Below are 19,803 nucleotides of genomic sequence, written 5' to 3'. Positions count from 1 at the left end.
GGGAAGGGAGGCGAGGCAAGGGGCCAGCTTACACAGGGAACGAGTGAAAGAGCTTGAGAACGAAAACGGAGAGCGGGAGTCTCTTCCCTCCGTGTGGTTATCAAGGAGATAGGTGAGGATCCCACACACACGCCCTGTTTGCCCTGCAGCTTCCACCCAGAGCAGCAGCAGAAGAGGCGAGGACAGAGAAAAGGACAAGAGGGGAGTGTTTGACTGGATGTATCAGACTGTCACACTCAGAGACACAAGGAGAGACAGAGTCATGCCTCTGTGGAGAGACGCAGCAGCAGCAGCAGTCGGCTGCCAGGCAGCCTCGCCTGTGTGAGGAGGGCAGGATCGGATTGCTGTTGGGAATACTGAACAAGAAAAAGAAAAGGAACAAGAGAGGCAGCCGGTGATCTCGTGCCATGACTGGGAACAGGAGGAGGGAGGAGGCTCGCTGAAATCATGGACCAGGTGAGGATGGAGTGGAGGAGGAGGAGGAGGAGAGGAGGGAGGGACTGAAGGGGAGGTGAAGGGGACCACAACTCGGGCGCCACATTATCCACACCTTGCTGACACAAAACACACAGAGCAGCAGAAGCAGAAGCTTCTGTTGCATTCATAACATCCATCATCCCCCTTTCTCTTTCCCTCAAGGCACAAACAAACAGCACAGCATGGGGGAAGGGGGCCCCGGCAGAGGTGCTTGCCATCAAACAGCCACCGGCAAGTGCCAGGTCTCTGGAGAGATGACACAGCTCAAAACATCACCTGCTCAACTCTGACATCAGGCATTAGATCAGCACTTGAGAGAGAGATAAAGAGCAAGATAGAGAGAAGGAAAAGAAATGCATGAAAAGAGGGGTGTGGCTGAGTTTGGTAGATTAACAGGCATCCTCGATGATGATCAATCTTAACATGTCATGTAGCAATTTGCACCCTCGCTCCGAGTCAGGGTGGAGGCGGGAGACGGGATGTCATGCAACAGGGTTCTTTTCAAAAGCGTCACATCGATAGCTGCGTGTGTGTTTGTTTGTGTCTGCGTTCATTCATTGATGCTCAGACGAGTGCGCTTTGTGACATTGTGTACTCACGCCACCCGCCTTTACAGCGGGTGTCATCCTTGTTTACTCTCACTAATGAGAGCAGAACTGTGAGAAAGCGAAGATGTTTTCACCTGATGCTTGATGAATTCGCCTCTCCTTCACTTTCCGTGTCTTTTGGAGCAGATAGTGTTTATAAGTGTTTTCAAATATTTGGTTCGTTTTACAGCCTGTTTTGACGTTGGCTGGAGCTCTGCTTGGAGCTTGATTGCCTCTGCTATTTGGTTTTGTATCCAGGTTGAAGGCAACCAGCTGCTGGGTAGTTCACCGGGTGATGAATGGTTTAGAGGACGAGAACTCAGAGACACAGAGAGTAACACCAGGCCAGTCCTACCCCTCATATCTCCCCCTCTGTTTCCATCAACCTGCTGGCACTGTGTGTCCTACTCATTGATTACCTCATCCCCCCCTTTTCCCTCCCTCCCTCTGCCTCCTCTGTTGCTTTGCGTCCTCTCCTCTCCTGAGATGGAAGTGGTGTGAGCATCAGGTTTGTGTGGAGGTGGGAGGGGGGAGGTAGGGGTAGTATGAGTGACACACCCAAGACCAGCCCTTTTCTTAGGGTGAATTATGCATGTGGTCCACCATACGGGGAACATTTCCTGTCTGTGTCCGCAGGCTCAGGTCGGGGTGACATTAACCCCCCTGTAGCCTATAGCAGAGATGATGTCATCCCTGCTGCCAGCCAGACAATGTGTGTTTTTGGGTGTGTTTGGGTGACTACATATGTATGAAGCAGGGGTGCATCTATATTCATATAAATGTACACTTGTTCTTTTGTTTGCGTGTTGTTGTTGTTTTGCGCTTAACCTTGTTTCCTCAAATGGGAAGCCTGAGGCGATAACACAGAGTACACTGTGTTTTGGAGAACACATGTATGGATTATGGCCTCAGAGTCAGACAGACAGACACACACACACACACACACACACACACACACACACACACACACACACACACACACACACACACACACACACACACACACACACACCACATATCAGTTCACATTGTGCAGAACAGAACATTGTAGCTTATAGAACAATATAGCGCAGAGGAAACAAAAACTATTTATAAGACTGCGCAGTGCCACATAGTGCTGACACAGCGTGGCCTTGGTGCAGCGCTTAAGCAGGGTCGGTGTCATTTTAATAAATGGACCACATTGTGATGTAACGACTAAATATGATTATAGCGCTTCCTGTTCGTCATGTGACTGTGTATCATTGTCATTTAGCGTTGTGGCCGTGAAGCTTTATCTCCTCTTGTGTTTCCTGCTTTAGGCTTCTGTGTGTGTGTTTACACTAATGTGGCCTCATCAGCCAGATGATTCTGGATGTACAGTATGCGTCTGAGAAACATCTTAAGATCTCCTGTCATTTGGAAAGATAAACACACACTAACATTGCTGTGTGAATGTAAACAGAAGCATGTAGTGTTTACTACAGTAATGGAAAGGCTGCGTAGGATTCAAGACATCACCACGCAGTATCCGTGCTAGCTCTTTTTTTGGTCTCCGAGTTGTAGGGGCTGTCTCTGCAAGGGCAGACACACACATGCCCAGTGATAAGGAGGGCAGTGGCACAGTGAGGAACAGGAAAAGGCTGGTTATATAAAGTGTCTGTGGGAGCGAATCAAGGGCAGCAGTGGGACATCTCTCTCTCTCTCTTCCTCTCTCTCTCTTCCTCCCTCTCTCTCTCTCTCTCTCTCTCTCTCTCTCTCAACCCACGAGTCCATCAGCACTGCATTCTTCTCCGTCCGAGTAATGCATGCTCCATGCTCCGCACATGATGCAACTCATCCTCAGTGGAGGTGTCTGGTTTTTATAAGTTTACAAAACACACCGGCTGACACCATGAAGCCTGTCAATGCAAAAAACTCGCCCGCAGGGGACTGTTAAAATGCCAGAGTCAGTTTGGGTCATTAGTGCTTTCTGATCAATAGTCATTAAGGCAGACCTAGGCAGGGCTGTGTTGACCGCTGCCCTATGAACTCTGGGGTTTTGGAGATGGAGCCGTCCTCAACCACATGCATCAGACAGAAACTAGTAGTTGTCTCTCTGCTTTAACAGTAAGAGAGCTTAAGAGAAAAGTCAGTCAATTTTATAGGTCAGAGAGGAAAAATTCCATATAAAAGAGCAAGAAAAGCGCAACTTTAAGGGATAATATTATCCTCAAACGTGATTTTAGTGTCCTTACTTAGCTTAATATCTAATGAGATCTACTACTGTATGTATGCAAGCCTGATACTGTAGATTTAGCATGAGTGATGTGGACGGGGTGACTCAGTTGTGTTTATGCTGCCGTCTGAACACGACTCCCTGGAGACACGATTTGGGCGGCAAGGCGACATATGTCTAACTGTACTATGTGTGTGTGTGTGTGTGTGTGTGTGTGAGAGAGAGAGAGAGAGTCAGTGTGGCTCTCAGCCAGAGTTATCTGGTAAATTGTTTTGTCTGTTTCCCATAGATGCGACTAAAATGGAATGCAGTCAAAATTAGCTCAGAGCGGCGCAACCCCAGAGAGCAACAGGGAACTATTTTATGAGAGTGAAAGTGTGTGTGTGTGTCTGTGTGTGTGTGTGTGTGTGTGTGTGTGTGTGTGTGTGTGTGTGCATGTGTGTGCGTATGTGTGTGTGTGTGTGTGTGTCAGTCAGAGAGTAGAAAGGATCTTATTAAGTTACAAACGAGATAGTGAGAGCGAAGGATAAAGGAAAAGAATGAGTGTATGTGTGTGCCCCATGGTGGAACAGGTGGTCTAATCTGACGCCCCACCCATGGTACCCGAGGCCCCCTGCTTACAGCCCCTCCAATCTTTGGACTCTCAGGAATTTCTTGCTCCATTGTCCTGAGCAGTGGACACTGAAGGGACTCTAAAAGAAAGAAGAATTTGCATCTAAATTGAAATTAAACACACGTATATAAGCATATATCGATCTTCTCACCCATGCAGAGTGCTCCTGCGGCTTCTCTGACCCGATCTGTCAGTTTTACAACAGCGGAGTGAAGGAGTATTACAATGAAAATTAACCACGCTGTAGGAAGGAAGTTTTTCAGCTGGTTTTTTGCATGCGGTAAGCTGAACACACATAGCTCTCCGGGGACGTTTTGTGGGACACAGAGCTCTGGGAGCGCTGGATTGACCCTGGATACCATTAGCGTCTCTCTAGCAAATGAAGCATGCAGTCTGAGCAAGAGAGGACATCAATCTCAACACTATCACACTGAGACAAAGGCATCAGGCTTAGGTTTAAACATGTATGGTACTTGTTATATTACATTTCTTGCAGAATCATTAAAATCAGACTTTCCTTCCTGGATTTACATTTTATAGCTCAGCTTTCGTTATGAACTTTTATATTAATAAAGAGAAGTCTCTTACATCTACTTTTTCCTCCTACTTGTTCATATGATAAAGAGACAAGACTTTGAGAAGGGTTAAAGCGAGTTGACATTAAATTTTGTATTTTGAACCATATATCCAAACACATGTAGAAGTAACAATCACCTTTTTAGGCTTTTTCTTTCAGCATGTATGTGTTAAGGTAAGATGATGATGTTATGATATGCGTCTTTGCATGTGAAGGATGTTAGTACAGGGTTCATGTTCTTAATTCAGCCTCTATTGGATTGTCAGGCTGGCGATAACCAATTGGTAGATGCCTGCAGGCAAACAATAGGGCAGATTGTCCTGTGAAAGAAACTAGGACACCCATCTCCAGGAAGTAAACAGCTCCTGTTCCTACCCAGGACAACTACTTTGTACCTCAACCTCAATACACTTGAGTGGCGTGCAGTGAATGCAGATGGTGGGTGAGGGGTGGAGGTGGAGGGGGTAGGCTTACTCCGGCAGGGGGCAAAGGTTAGCCCGTGTGGTTAAAGCCCTCCCTGTCAGCAGCACTTTGCATGAGTCCAGCCCATGTCAGGGATCTGCGGGCTGATGACACAGGATGAGAGCAGCTGAGCAGAGCAGGGATAAATGCAGCAAAACAGAGGACGAGGTTTATCAGTAGCATGAGGCAGCCATCCAATTAGGAGACTCACAGGCTGTTTGCTACCGACTTGGTCTAATTTAGCCTAATGGGGCATGTTTGGCGTGCACAGCGTTCCATTTGACATGTTTTTGACTTCCACCCATGACCCTGGCAGTCTGTTTCTATCTCTTGGTATTAGTTTTCCAACCTCTCGCTCCTCCTCTTACGTCCTTGAGTCTCAGAGCAGTCGACTTCGGTGTCCAGGTGCCGTTTGAGGATGTCAGCCTGGAATGAACAGCTGTGCATTTGATGCCTGCTGTTTCATTACTTTTGATCATTAAACAGGCCACAGAGATGCCCTAGTGTTAGTGGGGGCACCGCAGCTGCATTTCAGTAATGAACTGTACGCTTCATGAGCCACTGACCTCTTGGCCTATTTTTTAAATCACTGAAGATATGATCCAGTTTTAACACACACAAAAAGAGATGCTGTAACATTCATCTATCTTGATTACAGATAAGCAGTGATTTTTAAGAAGCTTTCTTCCTGTTTTGAACATCTGCTTGAGCATCATTAAGGCTCTCAGTTATATTTTGCTATTCTCACACCCAGAACAGAACACACTGTTCCTTTACATTTTGCACGGTCAGCTTTTTGCCACATCATGAACTCAAGTATTATCATCATAAATCCTGTTAGAGCTGCATCTGAACTTTTTTCTTTTTTTTTAATTCCTCATCCCTATCCCGCTTTGCCTTGAAAGTACTGAGCCCCCTTGTGGTCTACAAATGCAACTGTGCATCAAATGATATCTTTTCAAGGAGACTGAGGATTATCTATTTAGGGAAATCTCTGCAGCGTGCAGAAAAGGAACAGATGGTGGTCTTTTTACAGAATTGAACCCAGAATAAGAAGATGTTTGTTTGCTTTGCTGTTGATATGGATGACGGAGCACAATTGTGTTGATTCAGCAAGTGAAATATATACAATAATCCTTTCTGATTCGGTGGCTTGTCAACCTCATTGATCACATTAGAAAAATTATTTTAATGTCCATTAATGTATGTGTCACTGCTCATTATAAAACTGATGTCCTCACTCACAGATGTACTTTTTAAACTTTATTAAACTTTTTTTATATGAATCTCTTTAGTACATAAGGAACATAAGGAAAGCATGTTTCTGTGAGTATTGACATTCCTTTTTAAATTCTGTACACTCATGCAGGTGTATCCAGGTTTTAAAGGTGAGCAGTGCCAGTCTTTTCTTCCCTCTGTTTTTATCTCTGTCTATGATTTAGGCTCAGGCATGAAGTCTAACAAAGAATTATGATTTTACGGGGACTGGCAAGAGTGTTTAAGATGTGTGGGCAGAATGTGATCGTTGGATGGATAAAGACGGAGGCCTTTCTTGAAGGTTAAAAATCTATCAAAGCATTCCTCTCGTGTGGCCTGCTGTCCTACTAAAGGAGAACACCCTGCTTTAAGGCCATGTCTAGACAAACTTATCTCTGCGTTTTAAGGCCAGGGAAATGCTTGGATTAGGATATGATCCCCTCAGGCATACTGGATTACTCAATTTACTGTATATACTGTAAGAAGTGTGGCATACACCCTTTGTTGTACCACAAATTCTCAGGAGATTTGTCAGTGGCTATAGGGTCTTTTTTGAGATCACAGAAGGAGATTATTTATTAATTTGGATGCATAAATGCTCAAATGAGGTCTGTAATAGAAATCTGTGCTGCATCATAAAATTAAACAGCTGTAATTGCTTTTTGAGATTTAAAAATATGTTTTTTAGTTAGTTTTGTTACGTTTTTTAAAACATTAAACCTTTAATAACAAGCTAAAAGTTACATATTAAGATTAAAACCTCTTTTTCTTAATAGACCCAATCAAGAAGGAAACATAAATCATATTGTTTAAAATCATACTGTAATTAATAATTGTAACTGTCATAACAATGCTTCTGTTTAAGCAGGAAGTTACTGCCAGGATGAAAGTAAAACTGTCTAATTAATACTATTTAAAAGGAAGTAGCCACCCTGACACAGTGAAAAATGTTAGCGTTTGTTTTTCCAAGAGTAAAAAAGTCTTCCAATTGTCCGTTTTCCGCAGCAGTATTTAGGCTGGTGTATTCAGGGAATATGCCGCCTAAAATAATCTGATAATATCTTATTTTGAGTTATTTTAAGAGGTTCCTGACTCATCATTAACCAGCAGTGAAATCTGTTGTAAATATCTGATAAACTGGTTCCCGAAAGACATATTTCATCCTTAGAGCTCATTTTCATTGTCTGCCAGCGGGCTGCAGGAAGTGATGCTAGAGGCAGGAAGTGGAGCTGTGAAAGGTAAAGAGGCTGCAAACACATTCAGTCTCAATGAAGCGGCGGGGGGCAGGAAGGAAACTTGCAACATTGCTACTGGAACTATGAGTGTCTGTTTATTTTCCCTCACTGTCTCTCAAAAGACATTTAGGGGAAAAGAGAATGTGGAGGAGGTGGAGGAGTGGGGAGTGGGCAACTACAGGGATGTCCTATGAAGAAACCTGTGCCAAGCATTTATAGTAACAGCTACCATTTATAGAAACACTGGGATTCCTTGGCTGTGGATGTGATTCACTTGTCTGTGTTTATCTGCAGCTTTGAGGAATAAACTGATCGAGACAGGCTGGAGACTTTCGGGGCGTTGAGTCAGTGGTAATTTGTGCAAACTGTGACACCTGAACATCCCCTATTCTCTTTGTTAGATTCGGGGTATTTCCTCCTCTTTGTTCCTTTATCTCAAACACTACCACATGGCCTCTCTAATCAGCTCTTGTCATGTTAAGGCCTTCGTCTACACCAGAAAGAAAACTGCTCAGCGGTTTGTGTTTGGGGATGAGATAGCATATCGGCTTGTATAGCCTGGTAGGACTTAACTGCCCTGAAAGAGTTTTGACAATAGGCTTACTTGACCCAGCAACAATTTAAGATCAAGTGAATTGTTGAAACAAGTGTCTGCATCAGCGATGAAAACCAGTGGAAAAATAGCAAAAATGAAGGTTGAAAACATTAATAAATCATGCTCAGTAGGCTTCATGATTTGACAACATCAGCATAACCAGTCGAGAGCACAAGCTGGTGAAGTCCATGCATGTGTGTGTGTGTGTTTCTGCATTCTTAGCCTCAGTGAGTCACTCTCTCCACCGTCCGACTCAGTCGAGCGTCCTCTGCAGAGGCCCCCGAGCTCTGACTTGAACCTATCTCTGTGTCTTCAGCCCCGTTCAGCAGCCAGTCACGTCCACATGCTCGTATAGTTGTATTTTGTCTGAGTTACCGCATGCTGCAGAAGAATGAGTGAGGCAGCTGCAAGAGCGAGAGGGGGGGATTAGAGTGAAATGTAGTGTGTGGGGTGAGGCAGGGAGAGAAGACAGGTCAGCAGATGAACAGAGATGACAGACAAGACAAAGTGTAGTGATATGGGTTATGATGGATGTTGCTTTTCTTGATCACATTCACAGGAAAACCAGCTAGAAAATCTGTAGTGAAAACATCTTTTCTTGCATTTCTTTCAACACTCCCCTAACAGACTTGCCAGAGAAGTAGAAGCACAGGTGTGACTCACAGCATTAATGATTAAAGTGTGTCTGTAGGCCATGTTAAGTATGAAATTAAGATTATAAATCATTCCGGAGATTTTCCTGCTGTCAAAATCTACACACTTAGAAATATACTTCACTTGTTTAAGCCTTATTTTACCTAGTTAATTTCCTAGTTTCTTTAAATCATAGTTAACCATTTTGCAAACCCCATGACTGTGTTTTATACATTTGAGTGCCTTTTATACTTTTCCATATTTTACCTTTATGATATGAAACTGTATCTTATGGAAGTTGCATGAGCTGTGTAATGCATCATGTGGATATCAAGTCTGCAATATTTGTTTGTCAAAGTTAAAATAAAAAAATACAGTGCAGACTGTTTCACATTAGTCTGAACTTGAACTGTATTATTGTATTACCACTCTGTGTTAATACAACTTTCATATAACAAAGATTAATGCACATCTTATGTTCCCTATGATATATTACATAACTCAATCAAGTTTCAAGAGTCTGTTAATTTATTTTCTTACTATATAGAATGGAATGGATGAATGAATGGAAAGCTTGCCAATGTATGCAAGTGGGATTCTTTGGCCATGAAAACTGTCAAATACTAAGACACTGAATAATAAACCAAAACATATCTGACAGGAAATCTTAACGAAGATTCTGGGACTGGCAAAGACATTTTAGATTGGTCTAATGAAAGTCAGACAGCTCCACAAAACTAAAAGTTAGCCATCCTACCTCCAGGCTAACACTTGCTGACCAGTGTTGACAAAAAAGAATAAAATATGACTCGTAATTCACAGTTTTCCAACATGTTGCCACACAAGTAATAGGAAGGAAAATAGTTTTTAGAGAGTGCAGTAACCTGTTGGAAATATACAGTAGTAAGAACATCATAAGTCATTTTTGTTTGACCAAATAAACCACCCTGAGTCTGACTGAGCAAAAGTACTGAGGCTTGACACATTAAGAAGCCACAACCTCTGAAATCTGCTACGGGTTTGCTATGAGTTTCAGTCTTTGCTGAATCATCCCAGTAAAATATCCTTGAAACTGTTTTTTTCTGTTCTGCTGGAGTGAACAGTTGTTCAGTCAGCCATGAGTTTGAAAGAGGACTTAATTCATCCAGACATACTGGCAAATTAGTACTTCAGATAGATGACTTTTAAAAACTCCTATCAAGTCAAAGGTTCTAGTTGTTACAGTGAGAGCAAACTTATTCACTTTTCCTTCTAATGTAATTGGAAATTTCCACTTTCTGAATGGTGCATTATAGTGTAGTTTGTTGCAATGCCTGCTGGCCTGTCTGACCAGTCAGCTGTTTCCTCCTCTCGTGCCAGTTGTCCAGCCAGACAAAAAGGACTCCTCCTGTCACGTAGGGAGAGGGGGGGATTTACAGCTTTGGCTGGAATCCATGAAGGCCGGGGTCGATCACCCCCACACCCCCCTCACCCCACCCAGGCTTCCCACAACTCCCTTCAAAGGAGTGCCACAGCAGCCTCTGTGTCAACAGGCTGCCAGAGACAACCATAGTGTAAGACTTACAGCAGAGTCCACAAGCACATAAATATCCAAATGTCCCCCTCGATCATCAGGGACATGCATGTCTCAATCACGCCTGCAATCACGTATGTGTTCATGCTTAGCAATAAGCAGCTGAACATTACTTCTTAAGCCTGAGCATATGCGAACATACTTGCAGATATTCCTCTAAGCTCACAGTCCACATTGCTCTAACTCCTGACTCTGATTCACTGCTTGCAGCTCTCATCGGTCACATTTCATGTTATCAGGCCCAGACAGCGATAATCAGCTTCTTATTACATTTGAGACAAAGAGAGAGAGAAGGTTAGTCTTTATATTAGATCAGCTGAGAGAGGAGAGCAAGAGATACTGTAGCTTGGCAGGATTTTTGGCTCTTAGCAGTAAGAAAGAATATCCAAGCACCATCATTAAATGCAACTGTATCAAATGGAGGGATAGAGCAGCCTGCCTGACAAAGACACAGTGTGTCTAACTGGAGTGTAATAGTCTCCGGACAGACTTAAAGTAAATGATGTTGAAAAGATCTGGCAACTACACTCCTCAGACTGAAAGTATGTGTGTGTAGAGGGGGGTGACGGACATTTACTGAAAGGACAGACTCAATAACTTGAGGGAAGTGGAGTGAAACAGAGGAGATATGAAAGAATGAGGGGGAAGAAGCCTCCAAGGAAGGGAGAGGGGACGGGGAGGAGGGGGGGGGGGGGGTAAAGTTGGCCACAAAAGGAGGAAGCAGAATCAGGGTATATGAGGATAAATGGAGTGGCTGCAATTAATAGTAACATACCAGCTCACACGCACTGTGAAGTGGCCTAGAATGATGTGAGGATTGTCAGGGGATGCCCACCCACCACTCCCTCCCTCTATCCCTCCCTCCATCCCTGCCTCATCACATCGCCGCCACAGCCTCAGCAGCAGAGCGGGAATCTTGTTAATGCCAATGTTCCACCGAGGCCAAGCCAGGCCAGCAGAGGGAGGTGGGAGTCAGGGGCGGGGGGGTGCGGTCGAGCGAGTAAATAGGATGATGGTTGTTTATGGGTTTGTCCTACAAGGCGCCAGGCTGTGTGTGTGATTATGTAATGACCGGGAGAGGCCTCTCGCAGTCTCTGGATGGTCCCTGCTCATCCCCAGCCGGCCCTCAAGGGAAAGCAATCGGGGCGTGTCGCCGCGCATCATTGTCAGATCCGGGTTTACTCAGTCAATCACGGGGGGAGAAACCCAGCGCCTTAGGCTGTGTGTCAGTGACTAAGGCTGACCCAGAGAAACAGTACGAGAGAGAGGAGGAGTCGGAGGAGGAGGAGGTGGAAGAGGAGGATGCTCAATGTAAGCAATCAAGTACAGTATTCGAGATAGAGAATGATAGGATAGCTGGATATGAATTACAGTTCTTTCCTGTATTTCAAAAATCAGCAATTTAAAATATGCTGACCCACCTGCTCAATATATGACACATGATACCTCAAACACACAAATCTCTCTCTGTCTCTCAGTCTCAGCCGACCAGCAGCCATCAATAATAGAAGGCCCGTTTTGCTCGCCTTGACAAGCAAATTGATGTGTAGCGTGAGCACATATCTGCATGCAATCTGGGATGAAATGTGGACAAACCCCAACACAGCAGGGGTTCACTAACATCAAATCCTTCTTCCCACAGAAAAAGTGTCAAGACACAGACTGATTTATCCTCCTGGAATAGAAAACACATGGAGAGGAGAGAGAGAGAGAGACTGAGAGGCTGCAGAGATGGATGCTGATCCCAGGTCAGAGAGGATAGAAAGTGTCCCGCTGTGACAGCCCTAGCGCTCCTTGACCTCCAAAAATCAAGCTCTCTAGTCTCATCACCCTCCTTTTTTTTCTTAGGGGCCATCTGCCTCACTCTCCCACCTTAAGACTAGGATACTGCTACTAAGTCTCTCTGGGCTCTCACTCCGCCACGGTGGATTTCAAGAGCATCTGATATTCACAGAAACTACTTTGTCTGCCTCTGTATGAGTAACCTGAAGGGGATTTAGGACACATGGCAATTATCCATCTCAAATAGCATCGAGTTGGAGATGAGCGAAGGTCATGAGTAGGACTTTTCGAGCAGTGTCCTCGGTAAGCTTTTGGCATGGATTGTGTGTCTCAGAGTGGTGCAAGAGGCAGAGGTTAGGTAGCCGTGAAGAAAGAGTGAGCAGACAGAGGAGACATGTTGAGATGGAGGCTGAGTTGGCAGCTGCAGCTCTTGGCGTGGGAAGGCTCCCGTAAGCTGCTTTTTCCCCCTATGACTCTGGTCTTTTTCCCCCCATAGGCAGACAGGCTTTTGAAGTGGCGCTCTTTGCCTGCTCTGATACTCGCACCCCTCAGAGTAATAGTAGCCACATGGGCCTCCAGCTTTGAGCCATCAAGCCAACACCATGATGTCACATTTCTCCTTTTTCTTCTCTTTATCTCATTTCCGCTTTAAAAAAAAAAAAAAAAAGATTCTTCTCACTTTTATTTTAAGAAGCCCTGCTTGAAGGTGATGTATACACTTGCTATTTTTGTGTGGCCACATATATGATGTAGTGTTACTTCTTGGCAGCAGCGTTAAGTTCCTTTTCTATTGATGAGTAAGCTTCCCCTGACTGCATGTCTATTGATTCACATGAGCATTCAACTTCAGCCTAGGTGGCTAAAAATACAATATTGTCAACACTTTTCCGAGAATATATCAATTATAGCCCAGTCTGTCTGGGCATGGAAGGAATTCTGAATGAGTGATGCTTGTAGTCTTTGTCTCTGCTGTGTTTGTCTGTTTATTCTGAGTCACACAAGCAGTTATGCCTTTTGTTGGTGGCAGTGATGATTAGATTATGAGATTTTCCATCGTATTGTCTAAGCCTGTGGTTTTCTGCTCTTACAGTTTCAAAATTACGAGGCAGCGATTCAGTTTCACTGTGAGGTTAACAAGTTGCTCCTTTGACTTCCCATTTTACAACATAAACACCACTCGATCACTAGAAATCATCCTTTACTCCACCGTGTTGAGAGATTGTGGCGATAGTGGAATGAACCTAAGCACATTTACTCAATTACTGTGCTTAAGTACAACTTTGAGGTAATTTACTTCAAAGATGAAATATTTCCATCCTTTGCTACTGTATACTTATACTGCACTACATTTCAGAGGGGAATGTTGTAATGTCACTATGTTTATTTGTCAGCAATACTCACTAGTTACTTTCAAAAACCTGCAATGATCCGTACATTTTATTACATTATTATACAGTAAATTGAATCATTCTGAAGTACGATAGTATTAAAGTAGCTCCACCTCAATCAGAAATAGTTCCATTAAATTGTTTCTTACATCAAAATGCTTCAGGAACTACAGTCCAATAATATAATAGATAATGTAACACTGGGATGGGCCATTCTGTTTAATGAGTACTTTTGACACTTTAAATTAATCTTTGTGATAATACTTCTGTGCTTATTTCTTATTGACAAAGTATTTTCACACTGAAGCAGCAGCACTTGTGGATGTCAAAACATCCTCAACTGTTGAATTGTGGCACTTTTAAGTCTCTTTTGTTCGCTGCCAGCTCATCAGATGACAGATTTGCAGGTTAAACTCAATTTAAACTGAGCTTAATTTGTCCTATTCTTACTTAAATTGTACATTTATTTCCTCAATGTGCCCGAAATTCAGTTTTAAAAGACTCCCTCCTCCCCCTCAACAATTACTTTTACTGACTGTCCTGGTGTCTTCAATCCCCCCCCTACCTCCCATCCATCACACAAACGTCTTGGCACAGCCAGAGGGAGCCCGCACGCTGTGGGCTTGCAGGGCGGAGCGCATAGATTTACCCAACGCACCCTCCTCCAATTTGACTCCCTTCACTCCGTCAGTGTCAAGTCAAACCTGATGCATACAGCACTTCCGGTGAAGATGTGTAGCATAAAAGCCTGGACTAGGAACTATAAATTAAATGCAAATGTGACGATATAAAGCACATTATAAGTGATGCTATTCCCCATTACACAGTCTTACTATTTAGCTCACTTCTACTAATACAGTGGTTCCCAAAGTGTGGCCCTGCAAAAAAAGGGGAATTCATTTAATTTCACTATCATTTTAAAAAATCGGATCAAATATAGGTCCCTGGTCTAATTTGTGTCAGTTTATGGGGCCTTGGCGTGAAAAAAAATTGGAAACCACTCTATTAATGAAATGTATAAACTAGGTGTGTGTGTGTAACATGAGCCCATTATTTGTTAAGTTTTGGAGAGTTTACGCAAAATGGAGAAATTGGTGCCCCTTTAAGACTTTTATACAAAGTTTCAAGGATTGCTACAGCTTTTCTCCCGGAGTTTACTCGTATTCAATCATGAGTAATGAGATAAAACCGCGATCATTTACTTACAATAACCCCGCGCCTATTTCGGGCTTAACTGTGAAGGCACGGTGTCCAGACTTCCTGTGTTTTGACGCTGCTGCAGCCAGTTTCCAGGCAGGCCGAGCACAGAGGGCTTTAGTTATGTACAACTGATGCGGTCTGGCGGAAGAAGAAGAAGGAGAGGAGGAGGAGGGGGGAAGCGCACTGAACGGCCCGAAACAACGGGAACAGAGTGGGGTTTTTTTTCTTTAGGGGGAAGGAAGCTGGATACGTCTTGAAGATATAAGTTTGGTTTTGACCGGACCATTGTTACTCTTTTGTTGCTTCTGCAGCAACAAATCTGCCTCTCCTTGCTGCAGCCAAACTGTTTCTGCTGTCCAATGAATGGAGTTGCTTTTTGCCTTGTTGGAATACCACCCTACTCTGAGAACCACGTAAGTACACCGCACGGAGCTGCTGACAGCGATAACTTGCTGCTTATTTATCATGATACCTGGACATTATTGCGTTTGGGCGGTCTGGAGTGCGCTGTGGGTCTGGTCAGAGAGCGTGATTTCCTAAGAGGATTAACACTAGTTTACATAGCCACTGTGTACACACACACATAGACACACACACACCGACATACTGTACAGAAACCAAGTGTTTGATCAGTGTTTTTCTGTAGCTTTTGTTCACTATTGTGGACGGCAAATGGTGCGCAACCGAATGAATTTAGTGGCTGCTTCACAAAAGTGATCCAGAGTCACATTTTACGCCCGGGCTGTTGCAGTCTTTTGTCCGCCTGTGGCTGCATCAGGAGGCGGACAGGCTGTCAATCCAAACGGGACGTCCCAAACAAGGATGGTGCTTGGAGAGTTTATGAGAATCATTTCTTCATCAGTGTTGGCTTTCACATTTATTTGCACAAATTAGATAACAAACTAGCTAATGAGACTCATTTGACTCACATCTTTCTGATTGCTCCAACACTTAAATACTCAGGCAGCTGCTTATAAAGTGTGAAACTCTTACAAACAAGTCATCAAACAATGATTTGACTGTGCATGAAGGTGGAGTTGTCTTGAGCAGTGATGGTAACAGCAAATGAAAAGATGGGAAAAGTATGACCTTCAGTCAGTGAACATCACAAGACTTCACACAGCCAGCCACCAGTCAGTATATTCACCATCACTTCTCCTTTATACAACTCCAAAAGATGAATTTGAACCTAAACAGCTGCATGATATATCCTGTAAAAGCAGTTTTCCCTCAACTGCACCATTCCTCTGAAGATAAACTGAACAGCAGAGATTGTAAAGCTTGTAAAAACCTTTTGATTGTTCCACTGTAGAGGGAATAGTGTTTGCTTTACCTTGTTAAAAAAAAACAGGTATGTGTTTTATTCCTTGTGGTCCTGGTCCGACTCCAGGAATGCGTAGTGAAGGGCTAATATGTCATAGTGAAGTCATGAGGTAAGATATGTCACTCTGGGCGGTGGTCTGCTTGTTGGAAGTGTGTGGGTTGGTATTTTTGCCTGGTGGTGCTGCCTGTGTGTGTGTGTGTGTGTGTGTGTGTGTGTGTGTGTGTGTGTGTGTCTGCTTTGATTTAACCTCAGCGAGTCCTTTGCCATGTGTGTAATGTTTCTGAGATAGTTGATACTTCCTTTTCCTTTCACCCCCTTCGCTGTATGGATCTGGTGTAGCGTTTGTGTGTTTAAACAGCTTATATTTGCCTTATATGTTGCTCCGAGCTCATCGCCCTCAGTTGTCACTTTATTATTCTGTGTAACCATATAATTAATAATTCGTCATGTTTGTTTTTCCCCTCACATTTCCCCTCATTTGCTTCCTTTTTTCTCAAAGCCTGTCTTTATTTTATTGGCTCCTTTGATTCCCTCCAGCAAAGAACGTTTCCTCTTTTCCTCTTCTGTGGTCACACTTTAATTGAACCTCTCTCTCTCTTGGTTTGTATGTTGCTGTAATAGGACCGTTCCTTCAAACATGTTGAATTCACTTTTAAGCCTGTTATGTATCGTTTAACGCTTTGTAGTAAATGTGTAACAACTTCCGTGCCAATAAAACTACAACTTTAATCAACGGCTACTCATAAAGCTCAAATTCAAAGTGTTTGATATATCCTCCAGGTTTGACTCTCACTTATCTGTCGGCGTATGTCTCTTCTTACAGACCTGACCTCAACTTGTCTAATCTCAGTCCCAGACCTATTTCATACCTGACCTTTGACCTGGCATGTCTCAACCAACACTCAGCTCTTATTTAGCACAGCCTTTCTCTGCATGTCTTTTTACTTGTCTTTAGCCAGAGAGAAGACTGTACCTCAGCTTTTTTATTCTGCAGTAGACTAAATGAACCCTTCCTGATGACACATGCAGGAATATAGATTGAAATTCTACTTCCTGAGTGATTCCTGGTGTTTGATTGAACTCTCATCCGTGCAGATACAGCGATAAAGACCAACAGCGAGGTGCAGAATTACACTGGACTCTGATTAAATGTTTAATTTGACCAAATGAGAGACAAACTGAATCAGCCTTCGTGTGTAGATTCAGCATGTGAGCACGGGAGAGGAAGGGAATGGAAGTGTCTTTGATGAGGCAGTTATCATGATGACGATGATGTCAAGCGGATCTGGTTTAATGTTGTTAGCAGCGGCCTTGCTCTAATGTAGCAGTGCAGGGATCGTGGGCGAGATCAATAGAGCTGTTAGTGGAGAGGCAGTGGACAGCAGGGTGGGGCAGAGGGCAGGATGAGCAGAGACCCTGGAGTCTAATGCTGCATTGTGCCACGTGATGCTTGAGTATATTGATGACAGGAAACACGAGACCGTTTTTATGACAATCTTGACCTGAGTAGATTATGTTAAAGCCCCTCTTTTGTCGCTGTCGTGTAGCAGTTCGCCAATGTGCTTGAACTCTGATACACTGCAGTAATACACACTGCTGACGACAGGTTTTAGTTATTTTTTGTGCTGATCCTTGACCTTTTCATGTCTGATCTGGGAACTGTTTTTACATCGAGGTCCACCCCCAGAGGCCTGCTATTAGCCTCCCCAGGATCATTTGTAACAGTCAATACCCAAACTTCAGTTAGAGGCTTCGGCTGATCCACGAACTGCCTTTAAGTCCACTCTCGATGCCTACTGATCCAGCTGATCACAGGACAACCACCTCAAAAAGGTTGCAGACCACAGAGGCCCATCCAGTCAGCAGGTCCAGGATCAGTTCCTGGTTAACTAAAAACAGCTGTATGATGCTGCAGAGGAAAGCGTTTCTGTGATCAGTAGCAGATGCCTCCACCACGTAGTAGGCACATAGCTCAGATAATACTGCAATGCTTAGAATTTATGAGATTTAAGGAACTTTACGTCCTTCATTCTTTCCATTGGTCTTCGTACAGTTTTCCCGTTTGTGCACTGACCGTACACTCAGGTTTTCAAATCTGGGGTCCAGAAAACCAGCAAGATGTTCCAATACATCCAATAACTGAATTTATCTTTATTCACTTCTAGTCCTCCAATCTTTGTGTTTGATTTTCTTGTGAATTACAGTGAATTAGTGTTCACAACCTTCTGAATTAGGTGGCCCTGAGGTTAAGGTGTGAACCACCAGTCGCAACATTCCCGGGATTAGCCAAACAATTATGAAATAAATAAAGAAAAGGAGTCACAAGCCAAAACGTGCAGGAACCATTGCTGTATACTAATAGTATTATAACATACTTTCTGTTAAGGACTGTAAGAAGGGTATCATGATTTCTAGGTAATATAATGAACACTATGAGTATGTGGGTCAGGCACAATAAAACACTAGAAGACTCCAATAAAACTGTAGTTTATTGTATGTTATTGTTGCAGGTATTGTGGCAGTTTACAGGCTGATATACACAGGTGATAGCTGATCTGACAATATAGTAGATATATAGATATAGTAGATATCATGCAAATATATTTGGCTGCCAGGTAACTGATAAGTATAACACAATAACAATAACTTACATTTATTTAGTTTAGTTTAGTACAGTCTAAATCTGCATTTGTTGTGATTTGGTGCTTGATTGATTGAACTAATAAATATAACTTAGCATTAATATTCTCAGCATCACATTGCTGTGAGTTACTAATTGATGAATTGACCAACTGTCGCAGCTCTAAGTTGGTATGCTGTTTGGACCACAGAAAGTCTTTAGCAATGTCAATGCAGTGGACATGGAGCAGTGACAGTAAAGTGTGCATTACAGAGTGACCTGCATAAGTCTGTAAACACCATTAAAACACGTCTCACACCTTAACACTTCAACCCTAGCAGCACCACAAAACACGACACCGTCACCTCCGCTGCATTCCTCCACTCCAGGCCCCAAGACGACAGCTGCACCGCCACTCACACCTCACATTCACAATCATTAACCTGGAGAGTGTGTTTGTTGACACACTTTAATCACTCTGACTTGCAAACACACACACACACACACACACACACACGGTCAAGCACAGGTGTTCACAAATATAGGCACATAAATGGTCAGAATTATACATCCTCAACTCATAAGCTGTGCGCAGGTGCATGAAAAGTGGTCACACACACACACACACACACACACACACACTAATCTGGCCTCTCACTCGTGTTTGCGTGAGGAGGTCCTTGATGCTGTGCAAATACAGCGCAGCCGTATATAGGTGAGCAAAGGACATCAGTCATCATTGACCTTGTTTAGTGGGGGTGAGAGGGGGAATGGCTGGTGTAGTGCAGGCTCGCTTCTGTTGCTAATGGCTCTTTATTGATCTCATGTCAGTCAATCAATTGGTCTTGCTCTTTCTGTTTTTTCCATCACATGTAAAACTATTGCATGTATTTGAATTATCATGATTATATTTGTTACTCATGAGAAATTTCGTATTTTGGATATTGTGTATCAGCTTGTTCCATCAGTTTAAGTAAAATATTGAAACCCAATTATCAATTTTGTACAATGTTTTGTACAGATTTTTTTTTTACTAAATTCCCCAAATTTCACTCTGGTGTATTTAGATCTGCAATTAGTTTTTTGTTGTATATCAAAGTTTAGTTCAAATTTCAAAGATATTCAATTTACCATAATGTAAGACAAGGAAATGCAAAACAAATCAAATTCAAGAAGCTGAAAGCATCAAATGTTTGACAGAAAAGACTTAAACCAATAATCAGTTGATTAAATAGTTGTTGTGGATGTATTGAGTATCTTTTGAAACTCTGGGATCTCAACTA

General features: G+C 43.2%; 1 protein-coding gene across 6 annotated transcripts in view; it reads left to right on the top strand.

The window, feature by feature from the left end:
* Nucleotides 1–218: 218 nt before the first annotated feature.
* The window catches only part of arhgap23a (Rho GTPase activating protein 23a), a 69,654-nt gene continuing 50,069 nt past the window's right edge, over nt 219–19,803 (top strand). For 5 of the 6 annotated variants that reach the window (XM_053338063.1, XM_053338068.1, XM_053338067.1 and 2 more), the window contains exon 1: nt 14,756–14,989. In XM_053338063.1, coding sequence (XP_053194038.1) covers nt 14,936–14,989 — 54 coding nt within the window. In that variant the 5' untranslated portion in view covers nt 14,756–14,935. Of the gene's footprint in view, nt 457–14,755; nt 14,990–19,803 lie in introns of those variants that run through there. The other variant, XM_053338066.1, reaches the window with a different exon arrangement.

This window comes from Scomber japonicus, chromosome 18, assembly GCF_027409825.1.
Source record: "Scomber japonicus isolate fScoJap1 chromosome 18, fScoJap1.pri, whole genome shotgun sequence".
NCBI lineage: Eukaryota > Metazoa > Chordata > Actinopteri > Scombriformes > Scombridae > Scomber > Scomber japonicus.
The sequence above is the reverse complement of the archived record's forward strand: the minus strand, read 5'-3'. Positions and strand labels throughout refer to the sequence as shown.